Genomic DNA, 20,978 nt, shown 5'->3' on the forward strand with positions numbered 1-20,978 from the left:
GTGCAGTCTTACGGGCGACACGTGGGTGGTGAGTGACCCCAGTTTACCCAGCTGTTGGTGTGGTGACCAGAAACCTGCTAAACCCGTCGGAGGAAGCCCACCGCCCCTGCGTTTTAAAGGTGCCTAGTTGGCGGCGTGAGTGCTGTGCTTCAGAGTGTGAGTAACACACCTGGACGCGTCAGTGTGACTGCTGACAATTGAGAATTACTTATATTTAGTCATTTTGACTAATTAAAATGGAGAATGATTACTAATTTTTCATGTAGGAAGATGTAAAGATCTGGGCAATCAAACCACAGTATAATTAATAATATAGCTGAAGCTGTACATTTTTGTTTGCCCATCATAGAAGCTACATTTTGTCCTTTAAACTGGATTTTTCACTCTATTTTATTTATCTCATCTCTTTCAAATGTATCTACACCAGCATACAAATTTTAAATATCTGAACTTGAAAAGCTGTGATGACTCTCAGTGGCAGTACTTGGAGTGCTTTAAAAAATTATCGTTTTGGTTGGCCTATTTTTTTTTTAGAATTTGAAATACAGCTGTCTGTAATGAATGCAATTATGCCCACACTAAGATGAATGAAAGAAACAAAATGCATAGCACTAAAGTACCAAGGGAAATTACTGAAATAAATTAAAATACAAAAAAAAATCAGAAACAAAATACTATTAAGTACTTGTAAAAATATACTTTTTTCATCCCACTCCTCCATCCCACTTTATCCTCTAAATGATCTCTCCACCTCATTTTTAAGCCTCCTTTAGAGTTGTGCTCATTCATAAAACCTAATTACATACATTTCTTCAATGTTGTTTGGATATTATTTATTTTCTCAAACTTAGTAGTCTCTGAATATGCCCCAAGGAGGTCTATTTGAAAGAACAATTCTAAAGCAACGTGTAGGGTACAGAAATGGAAACCAAAAGCTTCCAGTTTTTAAACAGGGAATGTTTGATAGGCTTACACGTGTATAGATTGTTTGAGACTCATAATGCTCTTACCCTAAAGAAACCTCATTAATTTAACCATGGTAATTAGTCACCCAGATGACCTACTGAACCCTAGTTGATCATGTGTTCTCTGATAGGATGTATGTATTCTGAGTCTCCTTTTTAATTGGATCCACTCAGGGATTTCAATCCCAGGGGTTCCCTTTCCTCCTATAAAGTTAACTAGACACTGACCATTGATGTGCTCACTTGGGTAAACCAACCCTCACAGTCCATGGAAAAACATACTAAAGCAACACAAAATAACTTCTCCATTACTTCCCCCTTTCTCTTTTCTCGTTTCAACCAAGAATGAACTTTTCAGAGTAGCAGGAACAAGAGAACAGTGGGTTGGGAATACCTTTCACTCCGAGAGCCTCGTACCCGAGAGGGCACTCCCACGTGTCGACCATCCAAATTAAATTTATACTCCAAGGGGTGCCAGATGATGAACACACCTGTCCTCTAGAAGTTTAAAGTCAAAAACATTGGAAATATAGGTCAATATGGAAGGAAGAGTCATGAAATACAGAGGCGTAAGCAGAGTTCCAAGAACATACATACTGAGAACAATTTTCTGATTTTTAAAATTGTTTTGACATCATAACAAAAATGAGAAAAATTTTAAGTGTTTTTAATTTTTTTACTGCGTTTTCTCTCTTGTCTTTCATATGTTCTGTGTCAGTTCTCCCCAATGACTATCAGAAAGGCTATTAATTGAGCAGAACAGCATTTATTAGACCTACTGCAGTGAGAAACCCCACCACGCTGACAGCTGTGGAGATTTTACAGAAACGAGAGGTCAAGATTTACAGGGCTTGAGCCAGAGGGAGCTCTGACTCGAAAAGACAAATACACTCCAGTGTTCACAGCAGCACTGTTTACAATAGCCAAGACATGGAAACAGCCTAAGTGTCCATCAACAGATGAATGAATAAAGAAGACGTGGTATATTTATACAATGGAATGCTACTCCGCTGTAAAAAGAATAAAATAATGCCATTTCCAGCAACATGGATAGACCTGGAGATCAACATTCTAAGTGAAGTAAGCCAGAAAGAGGAAGAAAAATACCATATGTTATCATTAAATGTGGACTCAAAAAAAAAAAAAAAGACACAAATGAACTTATTTATAAAACAGAAACAGATTCATGGGCATAGAAAGCAAACTTAGTTACCAGGGAAAAAGAGGGTGAGAAGGGATAAATAGGAAGTTTGAGATTTGCAGATACTAACTACTATAAATAAAATAGATAAACAGTAAGTTTCTGCTGCATGGTACAGGAAACTACATTCAGTATCTCACAGTAACGTATAATGAAAAAGAATATGAAAAGGAATATATGTATGTATATATATGACTGAAACATGCTGTACACCAGAAATTGACACAACGTTGTAAACTGTACTTCAATGAAAAAAGATTTACAGGATTTGGGGATCTGAGTTCAAGTGGGTAATGCAGATCTTTCTGGTGCAGAGCTGATTGGAGCTGGGCAACATTCACAACAGAATAGTTGGGGGTTGGTAGACGCAACGAGACGAAGGTTTTGAAGGGTGCCTTGACAAGAAAACTGTTGTCTGATACACGACACTGCCCAGTCTAGGTTCTGTTAAAGGAGGTGGCTACTCAGAGGAACAGACTGGTTCAGTTCCTTGCAGGAATTTCTGGAAGCAAATAGTGAAGCGCTGTATTACATTGCAAGCTTATCTACAAAATCAGGTTTTGTTCCGGAACAAACAATTAGGTCTCCGTCGTCTCAGCCCTCAGCCCTGGTAGTTCAGCTGTGTAGATTCAGGTGTTTCATTCTCGTCTGCACCAAACAGCTGCTTGGTTTCCCCGCGTACACTCGGTGCTTCCAGCCTCCGGGCCTTTCATCCCATCCCTCCTCCTTTTTTCTTTTCTTTAACACCCCCATTTTGATCGCTCTCAGCACACTTGGCTGTTTCTCTATTTATTTCTCTATTTTGTTTGTTTGTTTTTGTTTTATGAGGGGGAGGTAATCAGGTTTATTTATTTACTTATATTTAGAGGAGGTACTGGGGATTGAACCCAGGACCTCACGCATGCTAAGCACATGCTCTACCACTTGGGCTGTACCCTCCCCTCTATTTACGTGGTTTGTTGATGTGCATATTATTTCTTCTGCAAACTCCATGCAGCAGAGCCCCAGCCTGCTTCAATTCTGCTGTCTCTGTAGAATCTGGCCTCATACACAGTGATCATGCACAGAAAAGTTGCTCAGTAAAGAATGAATGAATGTTGGCTTGGAGTTCACCTCCTGCCAGTCGTGATGTGTGTTACTATTAGTGAGATGAGAACACCTGACGAAGTTCTGATTGTGTCTCATTATCAGCGAGACTCACTCCTGTGCAGTAAGTACCTCTTGGGAAGACAAGTCGTCTCACGGCCACTGGGAACTGACTCGGGAAAGACACTTGGATTAACATGGCAGCTACAAAGAACCAGAAAATACCAATGTGCACCTGTATTATGAAATCACAGACTTCTGAGCTTAATTCACCCTATTCTGAGCTCCAGGAAGAGGCTCTGTGAGCTTTTTTTTGGTAGTAGCTGCCTCATTTATAAGTAAGCACATGAATAAACAATATTTATGGCTTCTTTCAACTTATTCTTAAAGCTACAAAATCTACAAATGCTTACTAATATAGTGATTATATTTTCAAAAGTATCCCTTCTTCAAACTACATACATGCTCAGATATGCTCAGCTCAAATCTGTAAGTTCTTGAATTTTTATTCAATTTTTCCAAAGTTGTCTTTATATTTACTTCAAGTTTTCATGTAGACTTTTTGATTATGAAAAGTTACAAATGTACAATTAGATATAGAAAATAACACACTGAGCGCTCATGAACCCGCCGTCCAGCTTTGTCAGTGTTTGACTTTTCACATTGTGTCAGATAACTCTGTCAGGCTAATTACTATTTTTTGTGCCTCTGTTTCATCATCCATAAAATGGGGATAATAGTAGTACCTATCTCATAGGGTTGTTGTGGGATTAAATGAATTATTATATGTGAAGCACTAAGAAAAGTTCTTTGTCCATATAAATGTGACAAATGCTAGCTTTTATTTTTAACAGTTATTATAATAAACTTTAAAGATAGATTTGAAGCATCCCCTCCCCTTTTCTATGATCCTGTTTCAATCTCTCTTTCCCTTAAATTTGGTATTGATCATTTGCATGCATTGTTCTGTAGTTACTAAGAGTTAGTGTATTTGTATGAATCCATATTGTTTAGCAGATTTTCTGAACTTCATATAAATGGCATCGTACTATGAGTGAACTGTTGCAACTTCTTTTCTTAACTTACGTTTTTGATGTTTGTCTATTAGACACATTTCACCCTACTTAATTTGCATTAACTCACTTCCTAAAAGTCTTTGCTTAAATGCCATTTTCTCAACAAGAAATATTCTGAGCATCTTGCTTTAAATTACCCAACCCCGCTCTTCTCCCCCTTCCACTGTTCTGTTTTTTCTTTCTGATAGAGTGCTCATTACTTTGTAAAATACTTCAGGATTTACTTATTAGTTTATCTTTATTGTTTATCTTCCCCTTAGAACACAAACTCTAAGGAGGGATTTTTGTCTATTTTCGTTTTTCTACTAATGTGGCTCCAACGTTGTAACAGTGCCTGGCAGGCAGTGGGCAGTGGTGTTGAATGATCGATGCTGAATGATTTTTTCTCTCCTCCTACTGATGGTCACTCAGATGTTTTCTTTTGTTGCTGTTGTTATTACAAAATGGTTGCAGCAAATATTCTTGTAACTACCTGCTTGCGTAACTATGGAAGTTTCTCTCTGGTAGACACCTACCAGTGAAGTTGCTGGGTGAAAGGTGAGTATCTTCAAATTCTTTTTAGCTGCTTTAGGGTGTCTTAGACCCATCAGGAGTTGGCTATTGAAAAGCAATGCATGAATAATTCTTTACAGACATCAGCGACAGAGTAACTGTTAAGATAAGCTTGGTTTTATTTATTAAAGTGATAATGCTTTGAAATTTGATTATATAAAGTCCTATTGCTGACTTTGAATGCAGTTGTTCAGTCAAGATGTTTTAGTGGATTTTACATGGGTACTATCAACACATGGCTCTCAGGCTAATTCAGAAATGGCTTCTTCAGCAAAGTACACGGAGACCCTAATCAACCTGGCTTCCCTGGAGTGGAAAGGAGCCCGCCAAACCCACTCACAGATCCAGCCTGCAGATGCACCCTGCCCTGTTTGGCTTGTGATTAAATGTAATTGTCCAGGGTTTTGCTGCATTATCTATGATCACATTGAATCATCACTTATTTTTCATGCTATTTTGTTAGCCAGTTTCCTTTTCAAAGTTGTACTTAAGGGAAAAATAGAAGGTAACTATAATTGCCAAGCTGACATTAGGGATTCTAAGCTGTAGCCAAGACAGAAATTAATCCTCAAAGCATTTCACACCAAACAGCAGCAACCTGCAAATTGCAGATTATTTGTGTCATGCGGCCAGTGCCAGTAGCACATCAGAGAGCTGAAATCCATTTCAATTTTTATCCCAAGCCCGGGTGCTCACGGCTTCCCATTGAACCCAAAGGATATCACAATTGCCCCTGTGATGATTTACAAGGAAATTAAAAGAAAAAATAGTGATTGAAGACTCATGTGGTTTTTAATGCTTTTCAAGGGAATATATTTTCCAAATGAGTTTCCCCTACTTCACAGCATGGTGAATGAGAAAATTCAGCGAAAGCTTTCCAAAAAAGCTGTAGTTCAGTTAATTCCCCAAAGGATTTTTGTGTCTTGTTTTTTAATAGTTGTCAGTGCCTTTGTGGAAATGATCCACAACTTCATAATGTATTTTCTGGAGGAGAGTCATAGTTAGATTGTAAAATAATCTTTATGATATAGGAACAGAATGAAAGTAAACGTTGATTACAGTGACTAATTGAAATTTTTAAGATCCCAGTTTCAAAATTATCCTTGAAAGAAACTAGGACTCAGGGGGCAGGAATAGCTCAGGGGTAGAGCATGTGCTCAGCATGCACAAGGTTCTAGGTTCAATCCCCAGTACCTCCGTTAAAATAAATACATAAACCTAATTACCTCCCCTCCAAAATTTTTTTAGTATTTTTAAAAAATAAGATGCAATTCTGTCTTCATATAAATGTACAGCAGCTTTTTTATATGAATTTCCTTATTAATTTTAATACCAAGCAGGCAACTTATTTTCATTTACAGTGAGTTCAGATTTTTAGAAAGCAGGTGTAAGCGATGAGTGAGGAGTTTTGCAGCTGGGAAGAAACCATCAAAGAGTACAAACCTGGGAGCATATCATTAGGACAAGCCCAGAGCAAGATGAAATTCTCATTTCAAGATCAAAGACAGCAAAGCAGCCTTTTATAGTCGGGTCAAGGGCAAGAACAGTGAGGGAAATGACGGTGAGAGGAGAAGGCTGCACGATGCTAACAGGTGGAGAAACTGACCCCATTCCTGTTTTTGCTATTTTCTCGGGCAAAGAGAATGTTTCCCATGTTGGAAAGGACAAAAGAAACAATTGAGGGAGGAGCTTGTCTTAAGAAAACTGAGAACAGAACAAGGACAAGAGTAAAAACAACAGAAGAAGAGCGAACATTTTCAGCGTCATTAGATCTCCAAATACTCCTATATGTAATCTCAGGGTCACTGCTGGGAATCCTTGAAACAGCATAGAGAACAGAGTTCAGAATTCTGGAGCTGGATGGAGATCAATTTTTTTTTTAACTTTTCAAAATTAAAGGAAAGATTTAATCTCAAAAATTAAAAATTGAAGAGCAATGAGTTTGACATCAGTTTCAGCCATCAACTACCCCCAAAAAGTGTGCACATGCTTGGAATCACTAAGAGTCGTCTCCAATTCCCAAAGCTGAAGGCGGAAGAGGTCATGTGTGAGGGGCAGGCTGCGCTCATTGTGAAACTTCTTGACTTTAAAGTGAGAGCTGGACCCTGGGGTGCAGAGGTGGAGCCGGCAACTGGAGACACACGGAAAGCAGACGCAGGGCTTCCTTTGAAGCAGTCAGGCGACCGTAGAAGAGAGAATTAAAAACAGAACAATGGGCTGGAGACAGAGCCCGTGTTTGGATGACAGGAAGATGACGGGACAACAAAGAAAATGGAGAAGCAAAGAAATGGGCAGAAGAGTAAAGTGAGTCACAACTGAAGAGGGGATTGTTCGAAAAATGGTGGGCTGACCCAACGTCAGATACGACAGAGAAATGGGAGCGAAACAGGACTGGCCTGGGCCACTGGAAGTAAAAACTGAACTAAGCAAACGGGTCCTGCCCTGGAGCCCCCTCTGTCTGCCGCCTCCATCCTTCTCCCCATAGGAGGCCACGGGACCTGAGCCCTGCCTGGGTTTCTGGACTTCAGAATTCCCAGCACAGACAGCCCTGAGACTCTTAACTGGCTCTGTCTTCCCGAAGGCAACGGCCAAGGGGTAACTCGTGGTGGAGTGCCGGGCCGTGGAGCTTGAACCTGTGGGCTGCACCAGAGGTATGCGAGGGGCTCTTCAAGGATGTAGGAACCTGGGAGTCGGAGGAGGGAAGGGCCAGGTGCAGCCACATTCAGGAGCAGACCTCCAGGGTCTGAAAGTTCTCAATCATCACCTTCCAGATCCTCAAACAGGTGCATTTGTCAAAGAAAAAGGGCGAAAATTTTTTTTAACAGTTTTTTAGTTTGGCTTATAACTTTTAAATATTCAGACAAATAATAGGTCGTTGCACTTTCCCTGGGACAGCAAGGTAGGAGTCTGTTCTGGGGGCGGCCCTAGATACTGGGCCCCCAGTCCGAGTGGCCCTTACAGAACGCTCCTGCAGTGGGGTGGGAGGAGCCCCGCCAGTGAGATGTCAGAGGTGAGACGAGGAAGTGAGCATAGCAAGTGTGGAAACCCTCATCTAGAATCCTGAGAACAAGCCTCTCAAAGCCTGTGTGGGACAAAGCACCTTAAGGTTCGGTCTGTCTCGACCTCGGGTTCCCCAGCGTCCGGTCACGTGGCTGACAGCGCAGGCAGGAGTGAGTGTGGCAGCAGCACATGAACAGGAGACTTTCCGTGCAGCACATTTGAACAGGGATTTTGCCAACTACAAGGTCACAGCTGAGAACAGAGGGGAGGGAAGTGAACACCTGGACGCTTCCTAGACATGTTCACATGTTACGGATTATTCCGGGCCAGTGAGAAGGTTAATAAAGGTTTAAAAGGATTGGATATGATTTCTATCACAAATCTAGAACTAGTATCTAGAACTAACAACAAGAATGTGTCATTATTAGAGTGGAATTCTTTCTCTGATCCTGTGATCCTCTGATACCTGTCACTGGAAATCCTGAGATAGAGTCTCTAATGCAGCTGTCAGTGTGTTAGAGGAAGGAATTCTGTTCTAAGAGAGGTTGGTCTAGAGTGAGTAATAGCTAATAACTCTTTAAAAACTAAGATATGTTTGTTCTTTAATACTGGACTATCTGTTACGTAGATCTGTCTGTAATCATTGAAGATGTTAAATGCCAGCAAGTCCATACAATCTAGGAATTAAATCTGGTGGTCACTGATGCAGGTGAGATCATCAGATTGCACGTGGTGTTTGCACGGCTGCCTTAAGAAAAATATTTTGGTGTTTCCATGATGGTCTGAGTTACTGCCTGTCAGAGTGGCCCCTGTCTGAACTCACTCAACAGACGTGGCCTCCGCCTTCCATGGATAACAGGGCTCAATTCTTGCTGAAAATTAGCTCATTTTGACAAGGCCAGTAGGAAATGGAACTTCTCAAGGACTCTCTCTTGTTTGATTAGTGGCATACTAATATTTTTCATTTCAAAATTCAACTTTGTGCCCTAGGTCCAGTTGACTTCCAGTTCATAGGTCCTTAATTCTATACAGATTGTCGAGTCATCTATTTCCCAGGGCTCTTATTAGTGAAAACCAGAAGGCAATGCCTTTTCCCTCTTAATTAATTTGTCCATTCAGCACGTGTTTATTGAATACTACCCTCGTGCTGAACCCCGTGCTAGTCCCCAGGCCCTTGCCAAGGCAGTGAGCGAGTCCCTGTCCTCCCAGAGCCTGTGTTCAGGGTGGGAAAGCAGATCCTAACAGATGATCACACACATGGTTCAAGGGGCTTGTGACGGGTGCAACACACGTGGGCCCTCAAACTGCTTTTTAAAGCAACGTAATTAGTTGTCACTGACGCGTGCTTTATACACGTGCCAACCCATTCAGGTCGACTGTGTGACCGTTTTCAGTAGACGCTGCAGACTGGCTCCACCAGCAAAGACAGCCCGCGTTCATATCCCTTCCTGTTCATTTTTTCACAGTCACTTCGTAATGGATACTTTTAACCTCTAAAATTTGGTCTTGCTTTTTGGCTTTTTGTTCTGTGTAGATTTTTGATGTCTCCAGGGTAACACGTTTTTCTCCCCCAAACACAAGAGGTGTGCTCAAGTTAGTCAGACTCATCTTATCACTTGGAGGATGAAAATAATGTGCATGAAATCCTGAATTTGTGGCATCTTTATATATAAAGCTAATACCTGTTTTTGTTAAGCCCCCCTCACAGGGCAGACTGGGGTTTGCAGTACATGGTCTAGGGCTTAGAGGTAGAATTTCAAGGTGAACCTGTCCGTTACTCAGCCCTGTGATTGGCTTCACTTACGACCCGGGTGACCAAAGGCAAGTCACCCTGAATATGACAAAGGAGCTGCAGGTAGAAAACAGAGCCCTTCCCCGCTCGCCCACAATAAAAAAAAGCAGGTCCACTCTGATTAAACAGAACCAAGGGTCGTCAGTTCCAGCCTCTCGACATCTTTGTGGGCTATCTGTCTTTAAACCACAGCTTGCTTGTCGTAATCGTCCATCTGTTAATCGTACACTCAAGTGATGCCCTTGCTGTGTGTCACGGCTGACTCGGAAGGCTGAGCAGAAGGCGCAGTAAGCACTTGCTAACCGTCCCTTTCGTCGGAAATTTGAGTGCGTTTCCCTTTTGCGTGCTTGGATCAGTGGGTGTGTTTGGGGACCCGCAGCTTAGGTTGTGTGCGTTACTGCCTTGATTCGTTCACATGGTAAGTGTAGATGTGTGACGGCTGCAATTCGAAATGACTGGTGAGACTTGGCAGAAAAAAATTCCAGCTAGTTTCAAAGGTAAAAATACATCATAAAGCTTTATGATATCAAATAAAGACATCGAGTTGCTTCCTAATCATTTCAGATTATTGTCGTGAGTAAAGGAATTAATGGATTAATAAAAAACGCAGCACACTTAAAGCCCTAAGTGTATACTAACCATGCTTCCCTAAGCATATATGATCTGATCATGTGTACATATACATGTATGTATATACACACATACGTGTGTGTTATACACGCACATACACACTTGATCATCTGTTGTCCTTCAGCGTATTGTTATAATAAATCTCAGTTACTTAATCGAATTTTGGGCTCCTTTAGCAAAATTGGCCTCTAAATATTGAGGGTTTGGGAAACAAGGGATTTCTGGGACAGCCGCAGAACAGGCTATCCGTGTACAGCCTGGCCAGTGCTCCTACGTTCCAGACACACTCAAGGTAGCAACTGCCACCCATAAGAGCCGACCACGTACAGGGAGCCGCACTAGGCAACTTATACACAAGCACATCAGTGCACACACAGTTCACACCCACCCTCTAAGCTGTACGTTCTTACTCCCCTTTTTACAGGTAGAAGATGAAGGCGTTAGCGCTAACACAGCATCTTTGACCTAAGATAACACAGCCAGTTAGTGCTAGAGAGGAGCAGTCCTTTCATTTCCTTCCCCTCTTCTGGCTGCGCCACAGTTTCCCCTTCCTCCCAGGCCAGGTACCTGGGGTGGGGGAGGGGACCAGGCTGGGACTGAGAACATCTCCATCCTCGCATGGAGGGTAAAGGGACTGGGGAGTCCCCCCACTGAGGGAAAGGGGGCAGGAAAATGCACATGTCTTGGCTGGATGCTGGTCACCCTCTTCCAGGCACGTGCGGAAGGACTGCGTCCCGACGCGCATGTCTGTGCCTCACACATTCGTGATTTTATGCACAGTCTTCGTTCACAGAGATGTTACCATTTAGCGCTTTTCCAGTTCCGCTGGGTTTGGGAAGGCTTCGCAGGCACTGTTATACTTCGTTTCCTTTCTGTTTCACACAAAAAGCAGTGCTGGATGCAGCACTGAAGCTTAGTTCATTTCTTCAGCAGGTTTTTTTTTTTTTTTTTTCAGAGAAAGACGTTGATAGCAAATTAAAATGCCTAGTAGGACGTGTTATACTACTCAGAGCTTCTTACCCCAAAACCATCGTTTAATGTGTTTTCCAAGTAACTGAGAGTTTCACATTTGCCCTCCCAAGACTTGAAGCCATGGTTTTACTTTCTAATCCGGACAAGACTAGAAAGAAGTGGCCATGTCCCCATCATCAGCTTTGAAACCCACCATCTGAAGGAGTCTCAGGGCTCTCACTCAGTAAATGACCTGCTAATGTCACCAGATTGTTGAATTTCCTCTTATAGCAGAAATGACTTGGCGCCGAACCTTTATTTCTTGTTTTGTCTTTTTTTAACCAGTCTGGTAATGTCTTTTAACCAGTGTATTTAGATCATTCCAACGTCTATATCGTACCTGAGTCTGAGTCTGATGCTTGCCTTAGCCTTCACTCTGTGGTTTTCTTGCCATTTGACGTGACTAGTAATTATCTGTTGATGCTGGACACGTTATACATGTAATAGGAACCGGGCCAGACAGACCTTTAATGTGAGGCTGTATGTCAGTCCAGCAAGGGGCTGGGCTGTGTTACTATCAGGAGGTTCAAAATTCCTCTAGTTTTCTCGGTTTTTGTCACCCCTCCTGACGCTGGGCTTCCCTAGGCGCCCCTCCTCAGAGAGAGTCTGTGTCTTGAAGCACTTTGCGTGTCCAGTTCCTGCTGTTTTAAAGGAGACCTGTTGGTGTGGCGCTAAGGTGGATGGCTGGGGCGAGGGGAGCACCCACAATCTTCTGATGAAGTCTCAGTTTTCCAGTGGGTCTGGGTCTTGGGCCTGTGGCCTTCACAGGTGTTTCTCCAGCGGGACAGGGATTTTTTTGTCTCCCTGCCTCTTTCTGCCTCCTCCACATGCAGCGTTCTCAGTCTGTTTCCTCGAAGCCCCGATCCCATTAACTGCTTTTCCCCCTTCACTGCGACGGCAGGCTGGAGTTAGAGGAAACCCTTCTCCCGCAGCGCCTGGGCAGGAGCTGGCCAAGTCCTTCCCCTGGGGAGCAGACCTTTGTTGCAGAGACGGCTCTGGACATTTGTCATGTTTACTCTCCCCCTCTCCCCACCAGAGCCACAAGGGGTCCTGAGAGGACCTGGTGGGGATCTTAAAGGTGAAGATCAGGAAAATCAGTCAGACCTCAGGCCCGCGTAGAGTTGCTCATTCTCACACTAGTCCACACCCACTTTACAGTAATTCATCAAAGTGACCATCCCGATGTTCCTACCAGTTTATAGTTCCAGGTAAGCAGCTCTGGTTGGCTCGCTGGACTTGCCTGTCTCTCCAGGTTATCAGGGAGATGCTTTGCCCTATGACGTCAGCTCTCTGATGGGACAAGAAAAACTGTTGATTTTCAGTTGCCTAGATATTTCTTGTTATAAGGATGAGAATAAGAACTTCCAAGCCGTCTACATGTTAGAGCTGAAAAAAGAAGTCCAGACCTTCATTTCTTAAGACAATAGATCATGTAGCAACTGTTTCAATTAGCTACTTCCCTTTTAAATAAATAAAATGTTTAAAAGAAATGGCAGCAACAGTCATTAGACACTGATACGCCATTAATATCATTAGCAATTAATCCAGTTTCTAATTTTGTTTGTGATGTCATCCTGCATTCACATACATTCAAAGCTACTCCTTGGAATAGTTGTGATTATTATAAAGGAAAAGGCATTTAGAGTAACTGATCTATCTGAGAGCAGGTAACTAGTTCTTTGCTGCAGAACCAGAGCCTCAACCCAGGCCCTAATGACAATGACTTATTTTAAAAGGCATGAAGCCCCCAGTTTTGATATTCCCCTTCTGCAATCCATACCTCCAACTGCTGTATTTTCAAGTGGTGACAATGGCTGTAGGCTATTCTTTCGAGCAAATTGGATGAAAGGAGAAGGAAAGAGATTGGGTGGTAACCATATGCTCAAGGCTAGATTTTTGCTGAATTTTTAAAGGGGAAGATTTGAATACATATGTAGTTTGAAGTGAACAAGCTGCAGAGCAGTAGAGTTTGAGAAGAATGAGTGAGTGGTGAGTTAGACCTACAAGGAGCTGAGAGGAGACAGGTTAGGATGGATGAAAAATGACTCTTATTTTGAGAAAGGGGAACCATTTCCCCTTTATCTTGGAGGAGCAGAGAGGGAGAATACAAAGGGGTTTTAACTGGGGAGGGATATGAAGTTCAAGCATGGCACACTTGATAGTGGCCACAGGGCAGGTTCTCTGGGAGGGAGTCAGAGATACATGACAGGATTCAAGATATATATTGAGATGTGCAGCTTGGAAAGGAAGGGAAGTGGACAGGATTGGGCCAAGTAACAAGCCGAACTGCCATGAAGGCCCAGCAGAGCTTCAGCCAGCCAGCAGAGACTAGGCAGCAAGCATTGCCCATCAGTAGCTCATATTGGGACAAAATATTTGGGGAATTTCACCTCCCCCTCACCCAGTCAACAGATTCGAGGATCCTGGGAAAGATGCGACCTTAGGCAAGGTGTGTCTCTGCAGCTGAGGAAGACCAGAGTGCACGGCGGGGCTCTCTCACTGTTCTCCTGCAGCCTGGCCACAGTCTTTCTTGCAGGGGGTCTGGGCCCTTCTTCTCCATGTTCACAACAATAGCTTTATAGTTTTGGCCTTGTGTCAGGTGAGGTTGTATTTTGAGAATGAAGTACTAAAGGTCAATTGAGGAGAATGGTGATGATTTGAAAGAGTCCCCAAGGGAGATGGGAGAGGGTATTGGCCAAAGACAAGGGATAGGAACAAGTATCACTGAGACTTGACAGGGAATGGACCCCAAATCTACAGTAGCACCATCCCAACAAGGATGCAGCTTCAGGTAGATGGCGTGACTTTCTGTTAGAAGATCTTCTAGCCCCATTTTTCTACACAACCTGTGACTGGCAGAACTGGAACAGGAGAAGGAAAAACAGGTGGTGGGGATTACCCAGAGTTAGATGTTGGATACTGGCAAAGAAGGTGCAGTGTAAGTACAAAGGAGTCACGGATTCTAAGCATCATTCACATCTTCCCATGGGCAGACCAGGCTGGAGAGACGGGTGAGAGGTCAGAAGAAGTCCACTTACCAATAAGCAAAGCACATTCAGGGTTGGAGGCCAGAGTTGGGGCCTCTGGGATGAGAAGAGAGGAGGGGTGGGGTAGCAGCCTCTCCCAGGAGCCACAGTCACCAAGCTAGGTGGGTGGGGACTGTGAGGTGGATGACTCATTCAGGGAGCAGCTGCCATTGAATAATTCATGCAGCCGGGCACTGTTCTGGACACCATTGATAGAGCAGTTAACAAAACAGCAGTGGTCCTGCACACCTTTGCATTTCAGCAGTGGGAGACAGAAAATAAAGTAAATGAGAAGATGATGCATCCTATGGAGAAAATACAGCAGTGACGGGTGCAGGGGGACGAAGATAGGGTGGTCCGTGCAGGGTGGTCCTGAAAGGTGACATGTGAGCAAGGACTTGAAGGAAGCAGGGAGTGCTCCATGCAGATAACAGGGTCAAGAGCTTTCCAGACAGAGGGAGTAGCAAGTACAAAACCCTGGAGATAGCAGCCTGCCCCGGGGGGGCCAGGAACTAACAACAGGCGAGTGGATTCCAAGTGTGATGCACAATGGAGACAGAGCTCAGGGGCTGCACAGGAGGCCAGGCAGCAGAGGACCTTATGTAGGTCGCTGATGACCTTGGCATTGACTCTTGGTGAGACAGAAAAATCCATGGGTGGACGGCATGGTACCCGACATACATATCTTAACAGGAGCCTCTTAACTGTTATCTTGAGAAAAGACTGACTGACAGGAGCATGAAGGTAGATGATGCTGGGCACTGTGAGGACACAGTGTGGTCCAAGCAGATGGCTACGGCTTCAAAAGATGACTTACTGTCATGTGCGTGGACCCTGAGTAAAGAATTTGGAAGAAATCAGAGCACACTGCCACCGCTGACACCTGTCCTCACGCAGTCTTCACCTGCCCTCCTTGCCACCTCCACCCCTCCACCAATTTTTTCCTGCCTCCCTACACTGCTGAATTCCATATGCATGTCCTGCATTTCTAGGTTTATTTTTAAATTCCATCTTCACACATTGATACCCCTCTGTGGTGTTAAATATCTTGACCCTCTTACAACTCTTCCCTTCCAACTGTCTGCTGTCTCTATCCTTGTTTATTATAGTTTATTGCAACCACCAGGTGTTTCAGGTAATTAGCTAGTCTTCTGTTGAAGATGTTTATATTTGAGCTATCACTGACATCAATCCTCTTAGTATATCTTAGAAGAATGTTAGAATACAAATTTTGAAGATAGGCTGATTTTAAATTCTGTTTCTTATTTTACCTGTCATTAAATAAGTCAAATCAGTTTTCCTCAAGTTTGAGGGATGCAAAGGACCACTTGTAAGGGAAAAAAGTCATCCTTGAAAACTTCTAAGGTTGAATGAAATTATTTTAAATGGTATTTCTTAAATATGTCTAGATATACATTTAGAAACTATTTATGGTTATACAACTAGAAGACCCAAATAAAAATTTATAAATTAAAGATAAAAGAAAGCACAAGGCCAAAAGTATCCAAATTAACTCTACGCACTTAACATGGTGGATTTTCTTATGGAAACGGAATCAGTGCTTGGGGTACCAACAGGGCCCTGGGTGGTCGGCACAGGTTCTTCTGATCTCAGCCTGCCCACGACCCTTGCTGGAGGAGCCTCAATCCTGCCAGCGCTCCTCCTGTGCGATCCCTCTCACATACTTGGCACCAGACCACGGGACCCTCGCTTGTTGGGAATTCTCTCTGCTGCACTCCTTTCCGCAGTAATTTCACAAAACCAGAATATGACTTCTTGCTCCCCAGGAGACCTATACTCAAGGACTGACAGGAGGCTGAATTTCCACTGCGGCTTTTGGTTGAACTGCAGCCAACCAAGTGACCCAGAATATTCCTTTACTAATTCTTGAGACCAGAATAGCAGCTCAGAAGTGAACAGCTTCTCAGAAAAGAACCTCAGGCTGCACGTCTTCTCGGCCTCCAGCTGGAGAAACGCAGCTCAGATGTCTCTTCTAACGTCGGATCTCCCGTTCCTTCTTTGTAGATTGGACGTAACTGTGGCAATTGATTTACTAGGTTTTCCACCAAAACGTCCACGTCCGCATTTTCATTTATTTTCTTGGACTGTTGCCGGGTGGTGACATCACCTGTTTACATTTTGTTTATATTTTTAAAATTGTTTGTATTACCTTAGTGAAAGTTTATGGACCACCTTCTGAGAGTATAGAATACAGTAACATCAAAGACTAGAATATCGAATATAATAGCAAAGACCAAATCTATGTTCCAGCATTTTACAGGACCACAGAATGTCAGAATTGGAAATAACCCAAGTTAAATTCATCTCTAAAATATTCTGCATAAATATAGTCATTTGGCCTCTATCTGAAAACCTCCAGTTACTGGCTTAGAAAGCAGTGTATTCCATTTTTAAATTAGAAATGTGTTCGTATTGAACCCAAGTGTATCTGCTGTAATTTCACTTGTGGGTTACAATCCTATCTTCTAGAATAACACACACATCTCATCTCTCTTGTAAAGGATAATTCCTATACCCTGTAAGGACACTTCCCTCCCTCCTCAGCCCGCCCTCACGCAGGCACACGTCCTCCGCTCTTTTCACCTTCTTACATCACAGCGCGGAGAAACGGCTCAGACGTAGTTTGGGCACATTTTCATACAGCCTGGTTTCCTTAATAGAAATGTCAACAGATTGTGTCATCCATAGATTTGATCCCAAATAAACAGTTATCAATTTCGTTTCCGGAGTTTATATTATAAATAACTGCAAATTAATACTGTGGAATAACTCTCTGTAAAAGATAAGGATGGAACCCATTTTAAATGGTATTAGTATGCGCCGGCAGATAGATAGACGTATAGAGAGAGATACATGTGTATACTTATGTATATATGTATATGTATATTTATGAGTACAATTTATTTACTTAATTTTTTTTTTTACAACTGAAGAAAGAAAATGTGAAAGCTTGAATATGCTCCCACTATCTGGGTAGGACCAGAAGAAGACCGCCATGGCCCTCTTCCCATGTCCTTTCCATGACAGACCCTTTCCCAACTGAAATGCAGCATCTTTAGGGTTTTGACAAAACCTCCTGGAAGAACCAGGCAAGGCTCTCAACCAGAGCGGAATCCCATGAAGACAGGGTGTCCAGCTGTCCTGTCTTCTTTTTTCACTGTCAATGTGCTGAAGCCCAGCCTGGGGGGAGAGGAAACAGGATGTGATAAATAAGTAAAATGAACCTATGCATGCCAGCTCCTCCTCTCCGGCGCCACAAAATCCTAGCTCTATCGTCGGGATAAGTAACGTGCCAGGCAGAAGTGACATGGGAGCCTAAGACCCCACAAAGCCCAGGTCACAGTCTCTGCGGGTGCAGGGAACGGGGGAGCGAAAACGCCTGGCCAGGGTCACGTGTAGCTCCTTTTGCAAGAGTCACAGTAGAGTCAGGCGGGAGCAAAGCGCCCTCAGGGGTTGGCTGTCTTGTAGTTGGTTAGACAGTGTTTGGCGGGGAAGCCCGGTGTCCTCCCCACCAGCAACACAGGTCGTTGGACGTCATACCTGCCCGCGAGGACACATTACCGCACAGAATGGGAATAACACGTTGATGATTAATTCTTCTTCCCAACAGCTGGCTGCCCCAACTCCTTGATTAAAGAGCTCCATCACTTCAGGATTCTTGGAGAAGAGCAGGTGAGTCAGCCCCTCAAATGCTGCACCGGAGTGTCAGGAAAGATAGACACTAATGAGACAGTCTGGGCTCTCTCCGGGGAGGCAGAGTGTGTCTCCTGACCCTTGGCGCCTGAAATGGGGAAGAGATTCATGCAGGAAACACATGTGAGGACACTCTTCCTCTTCTATCCATCAGAGCTGACAGGTTATTAATTGGTACATCTGCTATCTGCCAGAGCATTTCATCTCAGGACGCGGCAGTCAGCAGGTACAACGTAGTGGCAGATACGCAAACAAGTAAGTGCCCAAACAAATGAATTGTGCACAAGGGAGCAACTGTCACAGGCAGCCCTGACTTGATGTCTGGGGGTGGATGTGCAAGCTTTTTCACCAGAATTTCATACTTTGTGTGTGTCATCTATATTTCACGCAGCCGCTTTTGCCATGGATGTAAACATGGGATTTATATACGAAGGATGGCCCATTTAAAGTAGATTATTTAAATACTGTGTTGTGCTCAGTGAGACGTGTCAGATTTTAAATACACGTGCTAAGTAAATAATTCATGGTGCTAAGCATTATCTGTATGTATATGCATACGTATATACACACTCACTTTTGACTGCTTAAAAATAAACCTCTTAACCCTTATATGGAATTAAAGACTCCATATTATTAGGTTAAATCTTGATGTCAAGTTAGCCTTGAAATACTTATACCACATAGTTGTCCACATGCTTTATACTCTTTTACTGATTTTTGCTCCCAAGGATAATCTTTGCCCGCACCGACCAGAGAACATGCAAAAGGGGATGTGGTGGCTCGGTTTTGTCAATGGGCTTTTGGTTTCTTTTTCTTTGGTACGTATATGTTGCAAAGTTGGACCACTCATTTCCAATATGAGATTTCAAAAGGGGGGTTAACTAGGGGAAAATGAAAAGCTGGAATTATTTCCAACTCCTTGAATGAACAGGTTACGTTTTGCCTCATTCATATTTTTATACTGTAAATTTCCAGAATAGCAGGCATGGATGTTTATTCAAATACAAGCAAAATCAGTTATCCTCCTTTGCAGGTAAGAGTTGATCACGGACCCCAAACATACCGATTTATGAGAACACCTGAATCTCATAGCTATTTTCCTGTGAAAGCCTGAGAGATTTCTTAAAGCAAGAATCACTGATTGTTACCCAGAGATTTCTGCTCAGATAATGGAGCCTTCTCTTCTAACCTGTACCAATATTTGCAAATTGTTTCCATATTTGTTTTAGATTCATTGGGTGATTAGTAGGGAAAGAAGCCAACTCTAATCATCTCCTTAGATTTGCATAACATTCAAGCCACCTTGCATGTTCCTAGAAATTTAATCAAGCCATAATCAGAATCGATCTTACTCTGATCAGCTGTGCTACGTGGCCACACAGTGCATCACAGCACTACTGATCTTTATTTCCTGGAAAACCACAGTGCCCACCTTCCTTCTTTCCTTTCACTCAACAGACACCTACTGAACACCTGCTCACATGCTAGACACCATTCGCGGTTACAGGGAGAGAGGAGGGAAAAAGAACTCCTTCTCGGCTCACATTCCAGTTGGGGAATGCTATACTGTTATATGCACACACATGTGTTCAGTATGCATTATGTTAGATGGTTATCATTGCCATGGGGAAAAATAAAACCAAAAAGAAGGATAGTGAATGCCGGGGAAAAGTGTGATTTGCCATAAGGTGGTCAGGAAAGGTCTCACCGAGGCAGGCGCTAGGTGCATGAGGACCTGAAAGGTGTGGGGGAAAGCATCTTGGTGACATCTGGGAAGAGATTCCCAGGTAGAGAGTAAAATGAGTGCAGGAATTCTGAAGTGACCATAGCTAATGCTTTTTTATGTAAAAATATTATGAAATACAGGATGTGGTTGGAATAAAGTGGGAAGAAACCTGGGAGCGTGGAAACAGGAAGCCAGAGAAAAAGCATCTCTAGGAAGAGGACTGATTGTCGGTGCTACGTGCTGATCTGGCAGGACGAGGGTGGGAGTTGAGCACCAGCACTCGAAACTTGGAGGTCACTGGTGACCTTGACCAGTGGATGAGTGAGGGTGAAAATCTGCCTGTCTGGGAGTCACTGAAGAGGGGGGAAGAATGGGAGAGAGCAAATATAAATCCCTTTTTTTAAGAATTCAGCTATAAATGAAAATAAAGAAATGAGGTAGCTGGGGGTGGCAAATGTGAGATCAAGAAAATTTTTTTCATAGGAAAAAAAATACACCACGTTTATGTGCTCCTGGGACTGATTCTGCAGAGAAACAGGGAGATTTGAGGATGCAGAGGAGGGGAGAAGTTCAGGAGCGATGTCCTTGACTCAACAACTGCCAGAGTGTAGGTGTGGCCCGAGCGGAGGGTGTGGGCAGCTCAGTGTGGTAGCAGTGGGGAAGGAAGGAGGTGGACGATGAGAGGAGAGAGGGATGGCGGAAAGGTGGTAGAATCCGTTACTACAGGGCCCAGTGGGTTCAAGGAATTTTTGGAGTTTGGGTTTTATAAGGGTTTGGCTGGAAGAGTAGATGTTGGCCAAAGAATGAGATACTTGGCATTGAGATTGTGGAGATGGTGCTGTGATCGGCAATGGTCCTGCAGAGGACCAGGAACGTTGGTGGCTAAGCTAAGGTAGCAGACAAAGTGACTGGAGAAGTTGGGGTCATGGACTTAAATAACCAGCGTGTTGGGAATATGGCCCATGTGGACACTGACGTCCTCCAGAATGATCACCAGAGCAGACTTGGAGAAAGTTATGGTGAGTCAGGAACGGAAGCTTCTAGAAACAGATCAGGGAAGGGAAAGGGAGGGAGACTGAGGGAGGTGGGCATCAGAAGCTGACTACAAAGGAGAAATAGCACACAGCAGAGCCTGAGAGCTTGAAAATCAAAGCTGGAGGATTTAGAAGGAGAAAGGAAAGCTGTTCTACTTGGGGTGT

The 20,978-nt window shown here is 43.3% G+C and overlaps 1 protein-coding gene across 3 annotated transcripts in view; it reads left to right on the plus strand.

Annotated features, from left to right (window-relative positions):
• Nucleotides 1–20,978, plus strand: part of PRKN (parkin RBR E3 ubiquitin protein ligase) — a 1,163,425-nt gene that overhangs the window by 956,143 nt on the left and 186,304 nt on the right. For all 3 annotated transcript variants that reach the window (XM_074368037.1, XM_074368038.1, XM_074368036.1), the window contains exon 8: nt 17,971–18,032. In XM_074368037.1, coding sequence (XP_074224138.1) covers nt 17,971–18,032 — 62 coding nt within the window. The remainder of the gene's footprint in view (nt 1–17,970; nt 18,033–20,978) is intronic.

The sequence above is a fragment of the Camelus bactrianus genome, chromosome 8 (genome assembly GCF_048773025.1).
Source record: "Camelus bactrianus isolate YW-2024 breed Bactrian camel chromosome 8, ASM4877302v1, whole genome shotgun sequence".
Taxonomy (NCBI): Eukaryota; Metazoa; Chordata; class Mammalia; order Artiodactyla; family Camelidae; genus Camelus; species Camelus bactrianus.